The 21,303-nt window shown below is 51.6% G+C and overlaps 1 protein-coding gene across 2 annotated transcripts; it reads left to right on the plus strand.

The window, feature by feature from the left end:
* The first annotated feature begins 2,841 nt into the window (after window positions 1-2,841).
* IFNGR2 (interferon gamma receptor 2) lies at window positions 2,842-20,503 on the plus strand. Of its 2 annotated transcripts, none has more exons than XM_063180200.1 (7): window positions 2,842-2,947; window positions 8,860-8,986; window positions 10,792-10,967; window positions 14,292-14,440; window positions 15,400-15,553; window positions 16,217-16,371; window positions 19,527-20,503. In XM_063180200.1, exons 1-7 carry the CDS (start codon window positions 2,878-2,880, stop codon window positions 19,677-19,679), a joined length of 984 nt encoding a protein of 327 aa, XP_063036270.1. In that variant the 5' UTR covers window positions 2,842-2,877; the 3' UTR covers window positions 19,680-20,503. The 2 variants fall into 2 exon arrangements, with proteins under 2 accessions (XP_063036270.1, XP_063036262.1); XM_063180192.1 differs by having other exon boundaries at window positions 2,843-2,947; window positions 15,397-15,553.
* The last annotated feature ends 800 nt before the right edge of the window (window positions 20,504-21,303 follow it).

The following is a 21,303-nucleotide window of genomic DNA, read 5'->3' on the forward strand; positions in this document are numbered from 1 at the left end:
TGAAGTGCCCTCTAATCAAAGAGCTCTCTGCAGGTTCTGTTTGGCTGTTCCATGTTCCTATTTAGAAACAGCAGAAGTGTCACAGCCTGTCCGTGTCCCTGAGTCAACCTGGGACTCCTGCCCTGCCCTGGGGATTACGGGATCCCTGTAATGAGTCAGGGATATAAATCATATAAATCATATAAATCATCCCCAGGTCAGCACGGGTGGCTCCAGGGAAATGCGGGAGCCCTGGGGCAGCGTCACCTTCCCGCAGTGTCGGGATCTCTGCTGCTCACAGTGACCCCGAGAAAAGTTCCAAAGTCTCTTTTCCCAGCCTGGTGCTTGAAGGAGGAGTCAGGGCTCTTCATTTCTCGGTCTCAAGGTTGTTTATTTTATCTTATCTGTAAAAAATTTCTCCTGTGTGACAGTGGTCACAAGGGTTGCAGGATGAAGAGAGAGGCGAGAATGTTGACTTCATGTTCAGAAGGCTTGATTTATTATTTTATTATATATATCACATTATGACTATACTAAAAGAAATAGAAGGAAAAGTTCTTAGAAGGCTAGCTAAGCTAAGAATAGAAAAGGAATGAATAACAAAGGTCTGTGTCTCAGCAGAGAGCAAGAGCAACTCTGCTGTGAGTGGTCAGTAAATCCAAACATCCACCCGAGACCAATCACAGATGCACCTGTTGCATTCCACGGCAGCAGATAACCATTGTTTGCATTTTGTTGCTGAGGCCACAGCTTCTCAGACGGGAGAAAAATCCTAAAAAAAGGATTTTTCACAAAAGATGTCTGTGACGCTCCTGCGCTGCCGAAGTCAACTCAGCAGGACAGTCCAGGCACTCTGCCTGCCCCCAGGGCGGTGTTATGTCTTTATACTAAAAACTACCTGTACCATATTTACAATTCCTTCCCAATCCCTATCACCCGTGTTAGACAGTGAGCTTCTACTCTAAACCAATCTGTCAGAGCCAGCATCACAGCAGGAGATGGAGGCCAAGAAGAAGAAGGAGAAAGGCTGGGCACACCCAGATCCCTCCATCTTGCCTCCTGAACCCCCATACCAGAAACCCCAAAATCCACCCTTCCACCCCGTGATAACTTCACTGTCATTGTACTTAAACTGTCATGGCCTGCTGATCTTCACATAAGGTTGGTAACTTGCTCCACGGGTCACAATCAAACCCACAGGGGCATTCTGGGCTCTGTGCCAGGGTCTCTGAGCCCCTGGCAGGGTCTGGGCTGCTCGGGACAGACAGAGGGGTGTCCTGGGTTCTGACACTGTGGGTCCGGGACAGCTCGGGGCAGGCAGGCTCAGACTGTGCTTGTGCTCCTTTCTGCCGTTCATCCTTTGTGTCGGGGTTAGAGGCTGTGAGATCCTCGCATGTTTTATCGCTGCCCCGCCCTGCAAACGCCCCGAGAGCCCGAGGCCATGGGACAGGCAGAAATCTTCCCCAGGATGGAGAAACAGCAGCGAAATGCAGTGATTCACCCATCGGGAACCCGATCTGCCAGCCCTGCCCCGGTGAACCCGAGCTCCTGCTGCTGCTCCTGGCGCTTTTCTCCTCTCGGAAATGCGGCGGCAGCACTGCCAGCTCTGCTCAGGGACCCCGCAGGCTGCCAAACATCATCTGCATTCATTAAAGCTGTTTGAAGCACCCTTCACTATGGTGGATATTTTTGCCCCCGAAGAAGGAGGAAAAATGAGGAAGACTCCATCTTATCAGAAGGCTAATTAATTACTTTATTATACTATCTTATTCTATACTATATTGCATTTCATTACATCTAAATGTCTGCCAAGCACTCAACTGCACAGAAGTGCCCAGAATATGTGACTGTCACCCGACAGTCCTGACACACACACACACACACACACACACACACACACACACCTGGCCCTGACCGGCCAAGGAAACCAAACCCCATCACTGTGGGTAAACAATCTCCATATTTCATTCTGCTTTTGCACAAACAGAGGCACAGCAAATGATACGAGAATTGTTTTTCCTTTCTCTGAGGTTCAGAGACTGCAAAACCCAGAAATATTCTTGGGAAGAATTGTGCCTTGCTTTTCTCTGTGAAGAGAAATGAGGTGACACCTAACCTTGCTCAGTTCCTTTGGTCCGCAGTCCTGCTGACACAATTGTACCACTATTGATAATGATAATAATACCAGCATGTTTCCCCTCTGAGGTGTTTAGTAGAGTATTTAGCTGTGTTCAGGAGACACACAAAATACCCTTCTGCTTCAGCTGCTTTTAACCAAAGCAGTGTTTTCGGCCACAATCTGCTGTCACTGGCACCAGCTGGAGGTGTGTGGTCACTGTCACCAAGGGGCTGTAGGTGTGCAGCCAGTGTCACCAAGGGGCTGCAGGTGTGTCTCAGTGTCACTACGGGCTGTAATTGTGGTTACTGTCACCAGGGGCTGCTGCCGTGCCCAGTGCAGCCGCAGAAACCCGGGGCGAGATGTCCTCACATCAACCACAGGGACAGCGAAAAGGGGCAGGGGCCGTGGCAGGGACATGAATAGCGATAGGGAATGGATAATGGGGGTAGGGGCTGTGGAGGGAGGCGGGGGCAGCAAGGGACGGGGGCAGGTACTCGGACAGGACAGGAGAAGGGCACAGAGACAAGGACAGGGCCGGGGCCCGGGGCAGCGCGGCCCTCCCGGCTGATCCCGGAGCCTGCGGGGCCCTCGGGCGGGGCCGGGCCGGGCTCAGCCCCCGGGGGCGGTGACAGGGGAGGTGACAGGGGCGGTGACAGGGGCGGAGCGGTGGCCGCGGCCGTGCGGGGTCGGAGCGTGCGGCCGCCGCAGCCCAGCCCGGCCCGGCCCGGCCCAGCCCGGCCCGGCCGCGCTCGGGGGGACGCCCGCGGCCGAGCGGGGCCATGCGGGGCCGGGCTCCGCTCCGCTCCCTCCCGCTCCTGCTGCTCCTGCTGGTGCTGGGCTCGGCCGCAGGTGGGTGCGGGGCCGGGGAGTGCGGGGTTCCGTGTTTGTGGCGTTCGGGGGGATGCGGGGTTCGGTGTTTGTGAGGTTCGAGAGATTGGAGGTTCGGTGCCCGCGGACTCTGGGTGCCCGCGGCGCGGTCTCGGTTCCCGCGCGGGGCCTGTGCCGGTGTCCCCTGTGCTTTCCCCCCGCCCCGGCTCTCAGGGCCCAGAGCAGCCGCTGGAGCCGGGCCGGGCTCAGCCCGTGTCCGGGGTCGCTCTTGCCCGGTCCGGGTTCGGCCCTGCCCGGCCCAGGTTCGCTCCTGCCCAGCCCGGGTTCGCTCCTGCCCAGCCCGGGTTCGATTCTGCCCAGCCCGGGTTCGCTCCTGCCCGGCCCGGGTTCGGCCCTGCCCAGCCCAGGCTCGGTCCTGCCCAGCCCCGGGTTCGGTTCTGCCCGGTCCGGGTCCGGCCCTGCCCGGCCCAGGTTCGGTCCTGCCCAGCCCCGGGGTGCTGCTCCCAAACCCCGCTGTGGTGGAGCCCTGGCCGGGCCGCCGGGGATTGTGTGGGGCTGTGGGCACCGTCCGGAGCTCGTGGCGTGGCGGAGATTTGGGAAGTGGCACATCCCGTTAAATGGCGTTTAAATGTGTGGATGGACGCGAGTTTGGGTTTGGGTTTGGTGGAAATGCTCTGCACGCTCGAGCTCTGTAATCCCGGCTCCAGGTGTGTCCCAGGGGAGCCGCTCTGCTCTGAGCCAGGCTGGGAGAGCTGGGGGGGCTCACCTGGAGAGGAGAAGCTGCAGGGAGAGCTCAGAGCCCCTGGCAGGGCCTGCAGGGGCTCCAGCAGAGCTGCAGAGGGACTGGGGACAAGGCCTGCAGGGACAGCACCCAGGGAATGGCTGCCAGTGCCAGAGGGCAGGGCTGGGTGGGATCCTGGCAATGAGGAATTGTTCCCTGGCAGGGTGGGCAGGCCCTGGCACAGGGTGCCCAGAGCAGCTGGGGCTGCCCCTGCATCCCTGGCAGTGCCCAAGGCCAGGCTGGGCACTGGGGACAGTGGGAGGTGTCCCTGCCATGGCAGGGTGGCACTGGGTGGGATTTGAGGTCCCTCCCAACCCAAATCAGTCTGGGGTTCTGTGATTCCAAACCCCTGGATCCCTGGCAGTGCCCAAGGCCATGTTGGACGTGGGCTTGGAGCAGCCTGGCACAGTGGAAGGTGTCCCTGCCATGGCAGGGATGGCATGGGATAAGGTTTAAGATCCCTCCCAACCCAAACCACTCCACGATGGAACGAGCTGTGCACAGAATGTGGTGCTTGCTCTGGCACTCAGGCTCCCCATGAGTGCAGCATGTCCCATGTCCCGGTGGTGCCCACGGCCTGCCTGACCAGCCTGGCCCTGGTGAGCCCTGTGGGGCTCTCTGCTGGTTCCAGACCCGCTGGCTGGACTGAGGCAAACCAGGGCAGGGCCTGCTGCCGTCGGCATTGCTCGGTTTCATCCCATCGGCAGCCGAGGGACTTCCCAGGGAGCTCTGGGAATTCCAGAATCCCAAAATAGGTTGGATCAGGAAGGAGCTTGTAGCTGGTCTCGTTCCAACCCCCTGCCATGGAAACCAATCTTGCACTATTCCTGAGAAGCCGCTTTGTTGCACTGGAACAGCAAAAGTCCGCACAAATTCCCCCGAAGCCCAGATTCCTGTTGTGCCAGGGCAGCAGGATGGTTGCTGGGGGCTGATGCAGGGAAGGGATCGGGAATCCCTGAGGAGCAGCAGGAGCTGGGACACGGAGGGGTCACCCGAGCCAGGCTGCTTTCACTGGCTGTGATTGTGGCTTCACACTCTGCTGTGAAAGTTCTGACTCGCGGTTTGAAGTACCTTGAATCGTCTGAACAGCAGGAAAAAACAATCTGAGCCTCCTTGGGCTGCTGCTCTGAAAGGAGCGGCCCAGTGCAAACCCTGCAAACAGGAGGGAAGGGACTCTCTGTCTTCCCCTGGCTGAGGGAGTTTGGGGTTTTGAGGGTGCTTGGCCCCGTGGGCGCTGTGTTTGAAGCGTTCAGGGTGTTATTTTAGGCCATGCAAACTGGAGATGAGGAGGAAGTTGAGTGTGTGCTTTCAGCAGTCGCAGTGCCTACCCCGTGAGGGAGGGATCTGACAGAAATTCAGATTTCCCTGGCTGCTGAGGAGGAAGCAGCTCCTCAGCCTCGTGGCACCCTCGTGGCAGCCCTCAGAGGGCTCAGGGGCCCTGGGGTGCTCTTGGTGATCTGTGCAGTGCCTTTGATAATCTCTGCAGTGTTTTTGATGAGCTCTGCAATGTTTTTGAGGCTGGCAGGGGAAATGACTCATTTTTGAATGCAAAACAAGCAGCGTGCAGCCAGGGGATCCCAGACTGGGCTGGAGGGAGCTTAAATCCCACCCTGCCATGGCAGGGACAGCTCCCACTGTCCCCAGTGTCCAGCCTGGCCTTGGGCACTGCCAGGGGTGCAGGGGCAGCCCCAGCTGCTCTGGGCACCCTGTGCCAGGGCCTGCCCACCCTGCCAGGGAACAATTCCTCACTGCCAAATCCCATCTCCCCTGTCCTTCACTGCTCTTGATTTGCTTTAAGGTGTGGTGGGAATTGCTGCCTGTGGTGTTTGGTTGTCAGAGCTTCCTGGGATTCTGCAGAACAGAGTGTGACAGAGGTCTGAGGGCACAGATGGTGTGAGATACCTCACCACGTGCCAGACCAGCGGCGAGAGTGCAAGAAAGGATCCGTGGGACTGGAACGTGAAAATTTCTCACCAGTTTAGAGACGGCTCCTTGGGGGCCTTCAGAAAACACCTGGGAGGCGAATGGATTGGGAAACTGTGAGGGATCTCCCACGGGTTTGGTTTGGGAAGCTGTGAGGGATCTCCCAGAGGTTTGGTTTGGGAAACTGTGACGGATCTCCCACAGGTTTGGTTTGGGAAGCTGTGAGGGATCTCCCACAGGTTTGCAAAGCTGGACCAGCCATGTGTGTTCTGAGAGCACTGCCTCAGAACATTATTTCCCTCAGAATAATTCCCATAATAATTTCCCTCAGAACTGCCTCAGGGAAATTATTGACAGGCCTGTGAGAAATTATTGACAGGCCTGATTAAACTTTGAGAGAATCACGGCCTGGCTTGGCTGTGTTTGAGGTCACCCCGTTCCACCCCTGCCGGGGACGGGGTCACCTCTCAGTGTCCCAGATTGCTCCAGCCTGCTGCCCTTGGACATTTCCAGGAATGGGGCAGCCACAGCTTTTCTTGGAAAGCTAGACCTCAACTCGTTATTTGGTACTTTGGACTTGAGGTTTAATGCAGCTTGATGTAGAAATCAAAAAACCACAAGCTTTTTAACAGGAATCCACATTTCCACGTAAGCCTGGGCCGCAATTTGATTCAAGTCAAGCTTGATCTTCTGATCTCGTTGATGTAAAAATTAACAGACTGTGTCTTAGGAGACTCTGTTCTTCAGAGTTAAAAATCACCTGCTGTGTTGTGGGGTGTTTTGTCGCAGCTCTTTGTCAGGCCAGGCTGGATGGTGGGAGCAGTGGGTGATCTGTGAAGTCCCTTCCAAGCCCAGCATTCCCTGATTCTGTGACTCTCGCGGTGCGAGGAGTCACTCCAGAAAAGCACATGGGGTGCAGAAGGAAAACCTTTCTCCCTGCTGGTCCCTGCAGGCTCCAGGAGGGATGCCCGGGCTGCTGGGGCTGCCCCTGGGGCCTCGCCCGTGTCCTGCAGAGGTTTTGGCTCTGCTGTTCCTCCCTGGCTCCAGCTGCTCCCTCCCTCCTCCTCAGCCCTTCCTCCTCCCCGCCGCCCCCATTTCCCTTTTCTCTTTGCCTGTGCCTGCCCTCCAGGCCCTGCCTGGCTCTGTCCCTTTTTTGGCCACGTTTTGGCAGCTTCCTCCTGGGCTGTCAGTCTGTCCTTTTCCTGTCCCACGGCTCTTCTCTGTGGTTTGCCCCTCCTGAGCAGGAGCTGGAGGCTGATGGTGGCTGCTGCAGTGTGAAAAACGCCAATAACTTGTTTTTAAAATTTAAAAAAAAGTCTAATGATAATAAAATGGTTATAAAATTAGCAATATGATTAGAGTAATAATAATTTGGACAGTTTGGATTAGGACTATATGAGACAATAAAAACAAAGAGTTACAGACAGTCTGGGTACCTTTTCTGGGCAAAATAAGCCCAAAAAAGGACCACGTTAACAGAGGATTAACCCTTAAAAACAATAACCTGTTGCATATTCATACAGCTCATCCATGATGCATAAATTCCATTCAAATACAGGATTCTGGTTGGGCAGCGTCAGCTTCTTCCTCTGAATCCTAAGGGTGTCTTTATGCCTGAGCAGGGAGGAAGAAGTTCATTTCTCCTGATAGTGGGGCAATAAATTCTCTTTCTCTGAAAGATTCAGGTGTCCTGTGGCTGCTGTCTCACTGCCAGTCCTTTCTTTAAAAAAGTATCTTACATAGCATAGTTTGTATTTTAACATTTTGTTATGACCTAAAACTATATTTGATACACTACTTAAGAGAATTAATGCAGCATTACTTTCTAACACAACACATATAATATTCATTTGAATATTTGCCAAAAGCCAATCATGAAATAGGCATTTTTCACAGCTGGGTTTGGGGCCCTCCCCACCCGCAGAGCTCCTGCCATTTCCTGCCTGGTGAGATCACCTCCAAGGCTGGCACAACCAGAGGCTCCTCACGGCCACCACGTCTCCCTGAAGGGTTTTCTTTGTCCAGCTGGCTCCTGGAAGGTTTCACTGGGAGGACCTCAGGGTCAGCAGGAGGCAGATGGGGGGAAAAAGAGAGGAGAAGCTGCAGGGAGAGCTCCGAGCCCCTGGCAGGGCCTGCAGGGGCTCCAGCAGAGCTGCAGAGGGACTGGGGACAAGGCCTGCAGGGACAGCACCCAGGGAATGGCTGCCAGTGCCAGAGGGCAGGGCTGGGTGGGATCCTGGCAATGAGGAATTGTTCCCACAGGGTGCCCCCCTGGGCTGTGCAGGGAGGCAAAGGTGATCTGCAATTGAACAGAGCAGCTGCTGTGGTCACCAGTGGGCAGAGGAGGGGCTGGAAAACCTTGCAAGGGCTGGAAAACCTTCCAGAAAACAAAAAAAGAATGTTCTGTGAGGAGCAGAAAGGGGCTGAGGCTGGAGCAAAGGAGGCTCAGGGGGGACCCCATTGCTCTGCACAAGTCCCTGCCAGGAGGGGCAGTGAGAGGGGTCGGGCTCTGCTGCCTGTCCCAAGGGAAAGGAGGAGAGGAAATGGCCTCAAATGGCACCGGGGCAGGGGCGGATCAGAAATTAGAAACAATTTTTCCCTGGCAGAGTGGTCAGGCCTTGGGCTGAGCTGCCCAGGGAGGTTTGGAGTCCCTGGAATTGTCCCAGAGGGTCTGGATGTGGCCTTGGGGACAGGGATTGGGGTGGTGCTGGTGCTTGGCTGGCACTGGGAGATCCCGAAGGGCTCCTCCAGCCCTGGTGGTTCTGGAATTCTGGGACCCTCATTTATGGCTTCACGGGGGACTGGGTGGGGCTTGTGGTTTTGTGCCAGGCTTGGTACTTTCAGCTTTATGTTCTTTATGGAATGAATAAAAACCAGGGAGTTGGAATTCGTGGATAGATGGAATCCCAGACTGGTTTGGGCTGGGAGGGACCCCAAATCCCACCCAGTGCCACCCCTGCCATGGCAGGGACAGCTCCCACTGTCCCCAGTGTCCAGCCTGGCCTTGGGCACTGCCAGGGATGCAGGGGCAGCCCCAGCTGCTCTGGGCACCCTGTGCCAGGGCCTGCCCACCTGAACGTGCCAGAGCCCCTGGAAACAGAAGGAGAAGGAGGAGAAATGGTTTTACCTGCAAAGCGGTGAAAATTTAATACATAGTGATGGAGTTTGGAGACCAAAATTTAGTTACTTGGATGTTTCAATAGCTTCTTTATTCCTCTTCTTGTTTTAGAAACTCCTCCCTATTTACCAGCCCCCGAAAATGTGGAGGTTTATTCCTACAACTTCCAGAGCTTGCTGAGGTGGTCTCCTGTTCCAGTGGAGAATGGCACAGTGTTATACACAGCTGAGTACCAAACGTGAGTAAACAGTAAATAAAACCAACTCATTTTGTTCTAATCCAGGATAACAGCTGGTTTTAAAAAGCCCAGAAACCCTGAAAATGAATAGGCATAGAATGAAAGGACGTTTTTTATCACAGATGTCTTTATGTGTCTCCAAGAGCAGCTCCTGGTGAGTGACAGGCCCTTGGCCCATGAGTGTCCTCTGAGCAGCCCTGAGGACACCCAGAGATGCTGCACAGGATTTTAGCCTTTCCTGATTCTCTCTGGCCAATTTACATTTCCTCAGATTGAGGGGGAAAATGGTTAATGGAAAATGGTTAATGGAAAATGGAAAATGTGAAGCCAGAGCTGCGTAACGCCTTCTTGTCTCACCAGAAGTGGCTGGGAGGGGGGGTGGTATTCCAGGGGGCTGCACTGCCTGCTCTTAGTTTATTGCTGCCTTGGTTGGAAAGCCAGGTGTCTGCAAGGAGGGCAGGAGCCTCCCCTGAAATGGGAAATGTAAACTTCCCTTCCTCCAAATTATTATAAATTTGCTCTTGGTTTATTGTTATCTTGGTTGAAAGCCAGGTGTCAGTAAGGAAGGCAGGAGCCTCCCTTGAAATGGAAAATGTAAACCCCCTTCCTCCAAATTATTATAATTTTGAAATTAAGAGGCTCTCAGGCAAAGATATGGGAATAGGAATAACAGTTCTTTACTAGGAAAAACTAAAAATAAAAATGCAAGAGTACAAAAAAAAGAAAACAAACCACTGCCCCCTGTGTGTCAGGGTGGTGGCACAGCCCCAGTCAAAATATCCCTTTTTCAAGGGCAGGTAAATCACCTTAAAATATTTTCCTACCATTGATAAAAGTCATGGGTGAGATAAAGAACATTGCCCCACCTGGTTTCAAAAGACAATGATATGTTGTAGTTGAGATGGAGACCATACAAAGCCACTCAGTCCATTTTCAGAAGGCTTCCAGCTGTTTTTATTTTAGCATGCGTGCTTTTTATACATTCTTACAAAGCTCAGAAGTTTGCGCTTTACTTATTGGTCAGGAGAGACAAACAGAGTGCTCATTGGAACGGGCAGTTGCAGATTTCTCTTGTTTATCCTTCTTCCTTTCTTGGTTTCTGTGTCAATGACCTTGGTGGAGTGCTGCGCCCAGCTCTGGCCCCTCAGTTTGGGAAGGGCCTTGGGACACTGAGCACATCCAGAGGGGCCAACGAGGCTGGAGAGGGAACACAAACCCTGTGAGGAAGCCCTGAGGGAGCTGGGGGTGCTCACCTGGAGAAAAGGAGACTCAGGGCTGCCCCCATCACTCTCACAGCTCCTGAAAGGTGCCTGTGCTCACCTGGGGCTGGGCTCTGTCTGCAGCAGCGCTGACACACCCAGAGCACACAGCCTCGAGCTGCACCAGGGGAAACACAGGGTGGAGAGCAGGGAAAAGGTTTTTGCAGCCAGGGTGAGAAAGTTCTGGAATGGCTGCCCGGGGAGGGGGTGGAGTCCCCATGCCTGGGTGTGTTTAACAAAGCCTGGATGTGGCACTGGGGCCAGGGTTCAGTTGGGGCTGGGCTGGACTCGATGGTCTTGGAGGTCTCTCCCAGCCTGGTCATTCTGGGATTCTGTGAGTTCTGTGAAAACTCTTTCAGGGGTAAACATGGATCCTCTTACCACGGATCCTCTTACCATGGACCCTCTTACCGACCTTCTTTTTGGCTCACAGAAGTGCTGTAAAACCCCCTCCCCAGTGACAGAGCCCACACTGGTGACAGAGCACACACCCCTGTGCTCCCATCTGGCCCTCAGCCTCAGGGCTGTGTTTGCTGTGCTCTGCAGAGGCTCCTGCAGGAACTGGAGTGACCTGGGCTGTGCACAGAGCCCCCAGCCCCAGTGCCGCTTCCCCCCCGAGCTGCAGCGGCGCCGCTGGACCATCCTGCTGCGGGTGCGCGCCGAGCTGGGCACGCTGGCATCCCCCTGGGCACACTGCCCTGCCTTCGTGGCTGAGAGAGACAGTGAGTGCTGGGGCAGTGTCATCCGGGGCTCTGGGGACTGCTGGGACTGAGAGAAACAGTGAGTGCTGGGGCAGCCTGCTCTGGGGATCTGGGGACACAAACCAACAGTGAGTGCTGGGGCAGCCTGCTCTGGGGCTCTGGGGGCACAAACCAACAGTGAGTGCTGGGGCAGCCTGCTCTGGGGGTCTGGGGACAGCTGGGACACAAACCAACACACAAACCCCAACAGTGAGTGCTGGGGCAGCCTGCTCTGGGGGTCTGGGGACAGCCAGGCTGCTGTGGTGGTGTTTGTGGGTCCCAGGATGAGGGAAGAGATGAGAATCTTGACTCCGTGCTTCAGAAGGCTGATTTATTATTTTATGGTATTTATTGTATTAAAAGAAAATTATGTACTAACGCTATACTAAAGGAAAAGATTCATCAGAAGGCTTCAAAGGAATAGAAAGGAATGATAATAAATTCTTGTGAGAGACCAGACAGTCTGGACAGCTGACTGTGATTGGCCATTAATTAGAAACAACCACATGAGACCAATCCCAGATGCACCTGTTGCATTCCACAGCAGCAGATAATCAATGTTTGCATTTTGTTCCTGAGGCCTCCCAGCTTATCAGGAGAAAAGATCCTAGCAAAAGGATTTTTCAGAAAATATGTCCATGACAGGCTGCCTCTCTGGGCTCTGCTGGGACAGGGTGCCCCAAGGAGCTGGGACAGAGGCCAGATGAGCTCAGAGGAATAAAGGGGATATTTATTGAAGGGCCTTTTGAGTGGTTTTGGGGCTAGCAGGGGGAATGACTCATTTCTAAATGCAAGATAATCAGTGTGCAGTCATGGCATCCCAACTGGATTGGGTGGTAGGGACCCCAAATCCCACCCAGTGCCACCCCTGCCATGGCAGGGACACCTCCCACTGTCCCCAGTGCCCAGCCTGGCCTTGGGCACTGCCAGGGATGCAGGGGCAGCCACAGTCCTGGCACTGCCCAGGTGGCTCCAAGATGGAAGCAAAGAGGGCTTGGTCATGAGATGTCACATTTTTGTAAGTTCTAGTCCATTTGCATACAGGAGTTAACTGTTCAATTAATGACTTCACATGATGAAGTTTCATCCTCCTTGCTCACTTGCCCACCCTCCTCTTTTCACATTGTTTGTGCTTTGGGCCTGAAGTTTGAGGAGATTGTCCTTGAGTCTCCAGCTGGAATAGGATGGTTTTGTCTTCCCCACTCTGTGAAAAGATCCTAGTAAAAAGGATAATACAAAGCTTAATATAATTTAATATAACTTCATATACAGCTCAGAGCTGCACACCAAAACAGAACAGAGAAACTTCAAACCCAGGGTGTCAGTGGGATTGAGCTGTTATTGTCCCCAGAGACTCAGAGGCCTCCCCAGGGTTTGGTTCTGCTCTGCTCTCTCAGGTGTCACCAGAGGAGCCCCTGAGCCTCCTCCGGTGGTTGGGCCTTCAGAGAGCCCCAGTGTTCTTTTGCTGCAGAATTTTCCACGTTCTCATTTCCCCTCTCAGCTCTGCCCACACACACACCACAAACTCCCTGAGGCTAAACCACCTCCTTCTGCTGGACACATCCCTTTTCTGATAAACAAAAAGTGTCCTGATAAATATAAATCATTGTGATAAATATAATTTGTCCTGATAAGTATAAGTAGTTCAGTTAAGTATAAATGGTTCAGATAAATAGAAATGGTTCAGAGAAATAGAAATTGTTTACACTACAGTGTAGAAGTGTCAAGGTCACACTTTAAATCCCACACTGGTTTGGGCTGGAGGGACCTCAGAGCCCACCCAGTGCCACCCGTGCCATGGCAGGGACACCTCCCACTGTCCCCAGTGCCCAGCCTGGCCTTGGGCACTGCCAGGGATGCAGGGGCAGCCACAACCCCTCTGTGTGAGCAGGTTTGGTGCTGCTTTTCTGAGATCTGCTCTTTGTCCTGCTGTGCTTGGTTTTAGGATTGAGAGAAAAGTCAATGTTCAGGTTTAAAAGTTCCTTTGAAATGGAACCTAAACAGAAGAGGGGATTTAAGGGCTCTGCAGTCCCTCATCTCCCAGAGCTGCTGAGTGTGGGACAAAGCAGAGGCTGGGGGGACAGGAGGAACATTCTGGGGCATTCCTGTGTCACTGTCCTGGAGATCTGTTCCCAGAAACCAAACCCATGGCTCCTCCTTCAGTGGAGGATCAGAGGCACTGGATCTGAGGCACAGGGAGGAGCTGGTGCATGCAAGGAGGGATTTTTGCTGTTATTTCCGACAGCACTTTATTGGTATTTTCATGATTTACACTTTGGAGCACTTCACAAAAGGAGGTCACCAAGCTTATCCTGATGGACACATGGAGACATGAAAGCAAGGAGGGGAACACTCATTATTCCTCTTCCCATCTAGGGCCCAAACAGTGGTGGGGTTTTGGGGAGCATGGAGGGTGTGGCAGGTGATCAAAGGAAGAGAAAATATAATGGTTTTATGGTCAGTAACTGCAGATAAACTGAGACGCTTCAGAGCATCAACTGTTGGTTAATATTTACAAAATTTCCAGGAAAAGTTAAGCAAATATTGTAAATGCATAAAGTAGGCGGGGAGATGTTTGCCCTTCCTGAGCAAAAGCTGTTGATATTTGGGGTGTTTGCTGAGAGTGTCCAGGGCAAGGAATGGGGCTGCAGAATCCCTGAGGAGCTGGGAAGGGGCTGGAGAATCCCTGAGGGGCTGGAAGGGGCTGCAGAATCCCTGAGGAGCTGGGAAGGGGCTGCAGAATCCCTGAGGAGCTGGAAGGGGCTGCAGAATCCCTGAGGGAGCTGGAAGGGGCTGCAGAATCCCTGAGGAGCTGGAAGGGGCTGCAGAATCCCTGAGGAGCTGGAAGGGGCTGCAGAATCCCTGAGGAGCTGGAAGGGGCTGCAGAATCCCTGAGGAGCTGGAAGGGGCTGAGGCTGGAGCAAAGGAGGCTCAGGGGCCCTCGTGGCTCTGCACAAGTCCCTGCCAGGAGGGCACAGCTGGGGGGTCGGGCTCTGCTGCCAGGGAACAGGGACAGGAGCAGAGGGAGCGGCCTCAGGCTGGGCCAGGGCAGGCTCAGCTGGGACAGCAGCAGCAATTTGCCCATGGAAAGGGAGCTCAGGCCTTGGCAGGGGCTGCCCAGGGAGCTTTGCAGTGCCCATCCCTGCAGGTGTGCCCTGGAGGTGGCACTGAGTGCTCTGGGCTGGGCACAAGGTGCCCACGGGGCACAGCTGGCAGGGCTGTGCCAGCCCCAGGGGTTTGGGGGTCTGTGGGGCTGCAGGCAGCTGTGCAGCCCGGGGTTTCCCTGCTCTCTGTGTTTGCTTTCAGCCACTCTGGGCCCCCCCAGGGTGAACAATGTCAGTGCCAGCCCTGGCTCTCTGCTGGTCAGTGTCAGCCCCCCGTTCGCCCCCGAGGCTGGGGACATCCTGCAGTACCTCGTGTCCTACTGGGAGAACAGCACCAGTGCCACAGCAAAGGTCAGAGTCCTCTCACGTCTGTTCATGGTGCCGGGGGGCTGAGGGCAGGGTCGGTGTCCCTGGCAGGACAGCAGTGGGGACAGGAATTCAGAGGGTTCTGTGTGACTCAGCGAGGGTCACCACGGGGGCTGTGGGTACAGGGTGCTGGCCTTGGCACAGGGATTGCTGCACTTCCCAGCTTGGGAACTCCCTCCTCTGCTTGGGAAGAGATGAAACCTTCTGCACACCCGGGGACAGAGCTGCTGCCACAGGTGACCTTGGGCTCCACAGCTTTCTGGGAACTCCCTCCTGCTCTGCTGTGCTGGGAGCTGCAGGAGCAGCTGCTGGGGCTGGGGGTGCCTCAGCCCAGGGAGGGAGAGGGCAGGAACGGGCTGGGGTGAGCTGGGACCATCCCTGTTCATCCCAAGCCTCGCAGGTTTGGGATCATCGTGTGCTGCTCCTGCTGCTCCCTGGGAATTGTGCTTGGACAGGCCAGAGGTGCAGGGGAGCTGTTAAGTCAGGCCTAAAAAAAAAAAAATTAAAAAAGAGGAAGCTTCCAAATGACATCAATCTGAAGTCAAACACCTAAAAAACAGAAGCAAAAACATTTATTTACAACTCCCTTCTGCCTCAAGGTCTTTGTTAAATCATCTCCACTTCCTTCCTGCCTTGCAGCACCGTGTGTTTTTCTCGCACAAGAACACCTTCAGCTGACAGCCAGGAAAGGAGCCACTGTGGTTTCCTTTTCCCCTCCATTTCTCTGTGTTTTGCTCCCTACCTGAGCTGCTACAGAAGCTGCATGAAAATTCCCAGAAAAATAGAAATATTCCACTGCTTCTGTTGTTTGGGAAAGCTGAGTGAGGAAAAATAAAAATCGGGTTTCTTGAATGAGAAATTGAAAGGGGGGCCGGATGTTTGTGTTGAAAACTGCTCTGGTTTTTACAATAACACCTTTTTTGTTGTGTGTGCCTTTCCAGCAGAAGCTAAGTGAAAGCAAGACACTATTCCAAATTGGAAATCTAAAGGAGTCAACACTTTATTGCTTCAGAGTTCAAGTGCAGCTGAGGATTTACTCAGGGCAGCTGTTGGAAGGGCTGCCCAGTGCCCCGGAGTGCCACAGAACTGCCCTCAGTGGTAGGGGCTGGGAATGGGGTTTGTGTGGGGTGGGAGGGGGTGGAACACGAGTCCTGCATGCCCTGGGCTGTCCCTGCCACCCCCAGTGTGTCACCAGTGCTGGGGGCACCAGGGCACCTCACTCCTGGCATCAGTGGCAAAAGAAGCAGGAGTTTTCAGCCAGGCACGGAGGGAGTGTGGTACCTTCTCCTTTCCTTCCTAATCTGCTGGAAAATGGGATCAAGGGGCTCATCCCAGGGCTGGAGCCAGGCTGGGAGAGCTGGGGGTGCTCACCTGGGGAGGAGAAGCTGCAGGGAGAGCTCCGAGCCCCTGGCAGGGCCTGCAGGGGCTCCAGCAGAGCTGCAGAGGGACTGGGGACAAGGCCTGCAGGGACAGCACCCAGGGAATGGCTGCCAGTGCCAGAGGGCAGGGCTGGGTGGGATCCTGGCCATGAGGAATTGTTCCCTGGCAGGGTGGGCAGGCCCTGGCACAGGGTGCCCAGAGCAGCTGGGGCTGCCCCTGCATCCCTGGCAGTGCCCGAGGCCAGGCTGGACACTGGGGACAGTGGGAGCTGTCCCTGCCATGGCAGGGTGGGTTTAGGGTCACTCCCAACCCAAACCATTCCACGATTCCATCCATGTGAACCTGCCACGTGCATTTGGATTTGTTTTCCTTCTTTTCCAGAGGCAACCCGAGCTGGGTACATCATCCCCCTGTTTGTCCTGGCCTTGGTGCTTGCCAATCTGGTGGCAGCTGCTTTGCTGTTCCTGTGGAAACACCACCAGAAAATCAAATACTGGGCTCAGCCCCCTCTGGAAATCCCATCCCACTTCAAGGAGGTACGTGGGGCCTGGGGGTTTCTCCTGCAGCAGAGAAACTGGGGGAGCATCCCCAAAGCAGTGAGCAGAAACAGAGATGAGCAAGTGATGGCTCAAAATGTGCTTTGTGTCCTCTCCCACTCCTTTCCTGTTTGCTGAGCTCAAAGTTCCTTCCTGTGCCTGCCTGGGCTTTCCTGGCTGCTCCTGCTCCTCTCTCTTTGTCACCATGTTTTTGCCACTATTTTTATTTCTGTGTCCCCATGTTTTTGCCACTATTTTTATTTCTTTGTCACCATTTTTGCTACTGTTTCTATTTCTTTGTCACAATTTTTTCCCTGCTATTTTTATTTCTTTGCCACTATTTTTATTCCTTTGTCACCATTTTTGGCCACTATTTTTATTTCTTTGTCACTCTTTCTATCAGTCTATTGCTTTCCTGGCAAACCCAGCCTGACTACTCCTGGTTCCTGCTCCTCTTTCTTTGTCACCATATTTTTTGCCACTATTTTCATTCCTTTGTCACCATTTTTTGCCACTATTTTCATTCCTTTGTCACCATGTTTTTGCCACTATTTTCATTCCTTTGTCACCATTTTTTGCCACTATTTTCATTCCTTTGTAACTCTTTCACTGTCAGGCCCTGGCCCCAGGCTGGGGCTCAGAGGTTTTGTGTCACAAGGGCTGAGCAGCTCTGCACAAGCCAACCCGGGGTATTTAAATATTTTTATTTTGGTGATTATTTTGATGCCTCAGGATGATCACCAGGGGCTGTTCCTGGGCAATTCCTCTTTTTGTTTTTAGCAGGGCTCAGAGGAAAAGCTCAGGCATTTCTGGGTTAAACCACCTGGTTTCAGTGCTGCTCCTCTTCCTCTTTTTCCCTTGCACCAGAAGCAGCCCTCAAGGAGAGCTTTGATGTGAAACTTTATATTCAGCATAAAATTCTGCATTTTTAAAGGTTTTATTTGTGTGCAGCTCGTGGAGGTGAATATTTTGTGTCTGTTCTGTGGTTCTGGAAGAGAATTCCCAGCTTTGTGTAGCCGTGGGGTGAAGGAACCCAGAGTGAATAATTTTCTGTTTTCCTGCTACCCCAGCTGGCATTTCATAGGGGTCACTTGTCCAGGGAAGTTAGGGGAAAAAAATCCATGTGCAGTGTGTTAAAATGGCAAAAAATCTTTGTGCAGGGTGTTAAAATAGTAAAACAATATCCTTGTGCAATGATCAAAATAATTTTTTAAAATCCCTGTAATTATAATAAAATAGTAAAAAAATCTTTGTGCAGGGTATGAAAATAATGAAAAAATCCTTGTACAATTATTAAAATAGTTAAAAAAAAAACAAAATCCCTGTAATTATATTAAAATAGTAAAAAAAATCTTTGTGCAGGGTATTAAAATAATGAAAAAAAATCTTTGATTCTTTACAGTGATTTACAATAATTTTTTACAATTATTAAAATAGAAAAAAATTTCCCTGCAATTATATTAAAATAGTAAAAAAAATCTTTGTGCAGGGTATGAAAATAATGAAAAAAAATCCTTGTACAATGATTAAAATAGTAAAAAAAATCCCTGTAATTATAATAAAATAGTAAAATATCCTTGTGCAGGGTATTAAAATAGTAAAAATATTCCTTGTACAGATTATTAAAATAGTAAAAAAATCTCCTCGTACAGAGTATTAAAGCAGTAAAAAAATTTTGTAGGGTATTACATAAATTAAAAACTCTTTGTGGAAGATTTTAAAATAATTAATAAATAATTGAGCAAGATATTAAGAGTAAAAAATCCCTGTAATTATATTAAAATAGTAAAATATCCTTGTGCAGGGTATTAAAACAGTAAAAAGATTGTGTAGGGTATTAAAATAATTAAAAACTACTTCTACAAGGTATTAAAATAAAAAAATTCATTGTGCAGGGTATTAAAACAGTAAAAAAATTTAAGTATGTTAAAATAGTAAAATATCCTTGTAAAAAATTAATAATTTAAAAATCCTTGTACAGGCTAAGAAAATAGTAAAAAAAAATCTTTGTACAGAGTATTCATATAGTAAAAAAATTTTGTACAGGGTATTAATAATAATAAAATAATCATTGTATGGATATTATTATTATTATTGTTATTATATTATTATTATTATTATTATTATTATTATTATTATTATTATTATTATTATTATTATTATTATTATTTTAGAGGATAATAAAATGAGAAAGTAATTTTATAGGGTATTAAAATAGTTTTAAAATAATTGTTCTGGGTTTTAAAATAATTTTTAAAATAAGTGTACATGGTCTTAATAATAAAAAAGTTGTGCTGGGTATTAAAATAATAATAATAAAAAAATAATTGTGGAGGATATCCAAACAGTGCAGCCTGTCCTGCAAAGCACCTGCCAGGACTGAGGCTCCTCCTGTGTTCTGAATTTCTGAAACTGAATTTCCCAGATTAATGAGCAGCAACAGTGGATGCCTGCACAGCAGGGCCTGGCAGAGGGCTTAAAATGGGAATTAATAAATGGGATCAGCCTGGGATGGGGCAGGACAGAGAGGAAAAGGGAACTGGCAGAATGTTTAAAATGTGAATTAATAAAAGGGATCAGCCTGGGATGGGGCAGGACAGAGGGGAAAAGAGAACTGGCAGAATGTTTAAAATGTGAATTAATAAAAGGGATCAGCCTGGGATGGGGCAGGACAGAGAGCAAAGGGGTTCATTGGCCTTGTGGTGGCTGCAGAGGAAGTGGAGCCTGAATCAAACCTGATTTAATTTGTCCCACTTTTCAGGAGCTGCTTGCTTTGGTTTCCAGCCTTTATTTGATTTATTCCCATTGCTGCAGGGGCTGCATTGCTGCAGGTGCTGCATTGCTGCAGCTGAGCATCTCCAGCTGCAAGGGGTTTGCTCCTGACTCAAAGGGATTTCAGCTGACATGGGAAGGTTGGCCAAAATTTATTAAAAAAAAAAACAAAACAAAACCAAAAAGCCAATGAGGAACTGCAGCTGCTTTAACTCACCTGAAGGGATTTTAGAGGAATAATTTATTTGTTTCCCTCACAGAAATAAGGGGTTTTTAAACATTTTCCTTGTTCAGTGTTAAGGATGGGATATTGGGGTAGCAGCTCCTGCTGTGGGCTCTGGGGTTTCTAACAGGAGCTGCCCTGGTGTTTTGTGTTTCCCCAGTTCCTGAGGGAGCCTGGCTGGGCTGGCCTGGAGGAGCTGCAGAGCCCAGCTGAGGAGGAGCCCCAGCCCCTGGTGCTCGGAGAGGAACCTGGCCAGGACAGGGAGGATGCTCCAGCCAACACCTGCAGGGACAGGGCAGGGCCACCCCAGTGAGCATCACCTGCCATGGGGCTGCTGCCAGGACAGGCCTGAACACTGAGGAACAGAGCTGGCATCACAGGAGAATGCTGAACACACAGCCCGGGACCACAGGAGAATCCTGGACACGAACCCCTGGACATTACAGGAGCTCCCTGGCATCACAGACCAGCCCTGGGGCCACAGGACCATCCTGAAGCCAGCCCCTGATGCTCCAGGGGCTCTGCCCAGCTCTCCCAGCCCCTCACTGTGCCAGAAGCACTGGGAAGAGGGAAGGTGGAAGGGAAGGAACACTAAACTGCCTGGAGCCAAGGATGAAAGGGTGAATTCCCACCCCATCTTGGAGGAATAACTGCACTTTATTGATGTGGGGTGACCTGGCATTTTTCAGGGAGTGAATTCCATTGACACTGTTTGGTTTCTGCTGGCAATAACACGCCCATCACACCCACCCCAGTCTGCTGTTCTGGTTCATTTTGAGTGCAGGACAAACTCAAAAGGAGTTTGTGGGTACTTTCCTGGGGTGCAGCTGTGCCGAGAGCCCCTCCCAGAGATGTCTGCCCTTATCTGCCTCCTCCCGCCCTCCTGGAGCTGTAATCTGCTGCTGCAGCCAGGCAGGGCCCTGCACACCAAAAAGGACCTGAGAGAAATTTTATTCTGAGCTTTTCCAACGTTGATCAGCCCCTGTCAGACACTAAAACCTCTTGCTGAGCACCGGAAGAAGAGAAGTTGACTGAGAGTTTTGGTTTTAGTGCCTTAAAGCAGAAGAGCCCAAGTTAAACCCCATATCACCCCCTGTGGGGTCTGGAGTGTCCAATAAAGCACAAAGAACAAGTGAACCTCTTCTGTACTAAAAAAAAAGGGATTATTTGATTTTTCTTTTCCCTGGGTTTGATATGAATTGTTTAAAAACCAATAAAAAATGTGGGGTTTGTGTAAGTGCCTGGTTGGAGGGCCCTGGCAGAGCTGAGGTGCCACTGTCCCAGCCCTTCCAGAACAGCCCAGGCCAGCAGCTGCCAGAAACTTCATCAGCTGCAGAACAGATCCAATCCTTGGGATCACACAGGTACATCAGGTGTTCCCTTGGGGAACAGATCCAATCCTTGGGATCACACAGGTACATCAGGTGTTCCCCTGGGGAACAGATCCAATCCTTGGGATCACACAGGTACATCAGGTGTTCCCTTGGGGAACAGATCCAATCCTTGGGATCACACAGGGTACATCAGGTGTTCCCCTGGGGAGCAGATCCAATCCTTGGGATCACACAGGGTACATCAGGTGTTCCCTTGGGGAACAGATCCAATCCTTGGGATCACACAGGTACATCAGGTGTTCCCTTGGGGAACAGATCCAATCCTTGGGATCACACAGGTACATCAGGTGTTCCCCTGGGGAACAGATCCAATCCTTGGGATCACACAGCCTCCATCAGGTGTTCCCCTGGGGAACAGATCCAATCCTTGGGATTCCACTGATAAACCAAGGGAGCTGCAGGAAATCCTGACCCATGCAGGAACTGCCAGGGCAGCACCAGCTCTGCTTTGAGCACCCACACTGAGGCCGGGCTGGGAACAAAGCTCACAAAAAGGAGCCACCAAACTCAGCCAGGGGACAGAAATGAGGTTAAACCCCCCTG

The sequence above is a fragment of the Melospiza melodia genome, chromosome 2, assembly GCF_035770615.1.
Source record: "Melospiza melodia melodia isolate bMelMel2 chromosome 2, bMelMel2.pri, whole genome shotgun sequence".
Classification (NCBI taxonomy): domain Eukaryota; kingdom Metazoa; phylum Chordata; class Aves; order Passeriformes; family Passerellidae; genus Melospiza; species Melospiza melodia.

Excerpts from the sequence above, each read along its gene's own strand:
- IFNGR2 (XM_063180192.1), top strand. The coding sequence starts at position 2,878 with ATGCGGGGCCGGGCTCCGCTCCGCTCCCTCCCGCTCCTGCTGCTCCTG. Across the intron at positions 8,987-10,791 it reads TACACAGCTGAGTACCAAAC|AGGCTCCTGCAGGAACTGGA; the intron begins GTGAGTAAACAG and ends TGTGCTCTGCAG. Across the intron at positions 15,554-16,216 it reads CCACAGAACTGCCCTCAGTG|AGGCAACCCGAGCTGGGTAC; the intron begins GTAGGGGCTGGG and ends CTTCTTTTCCAG.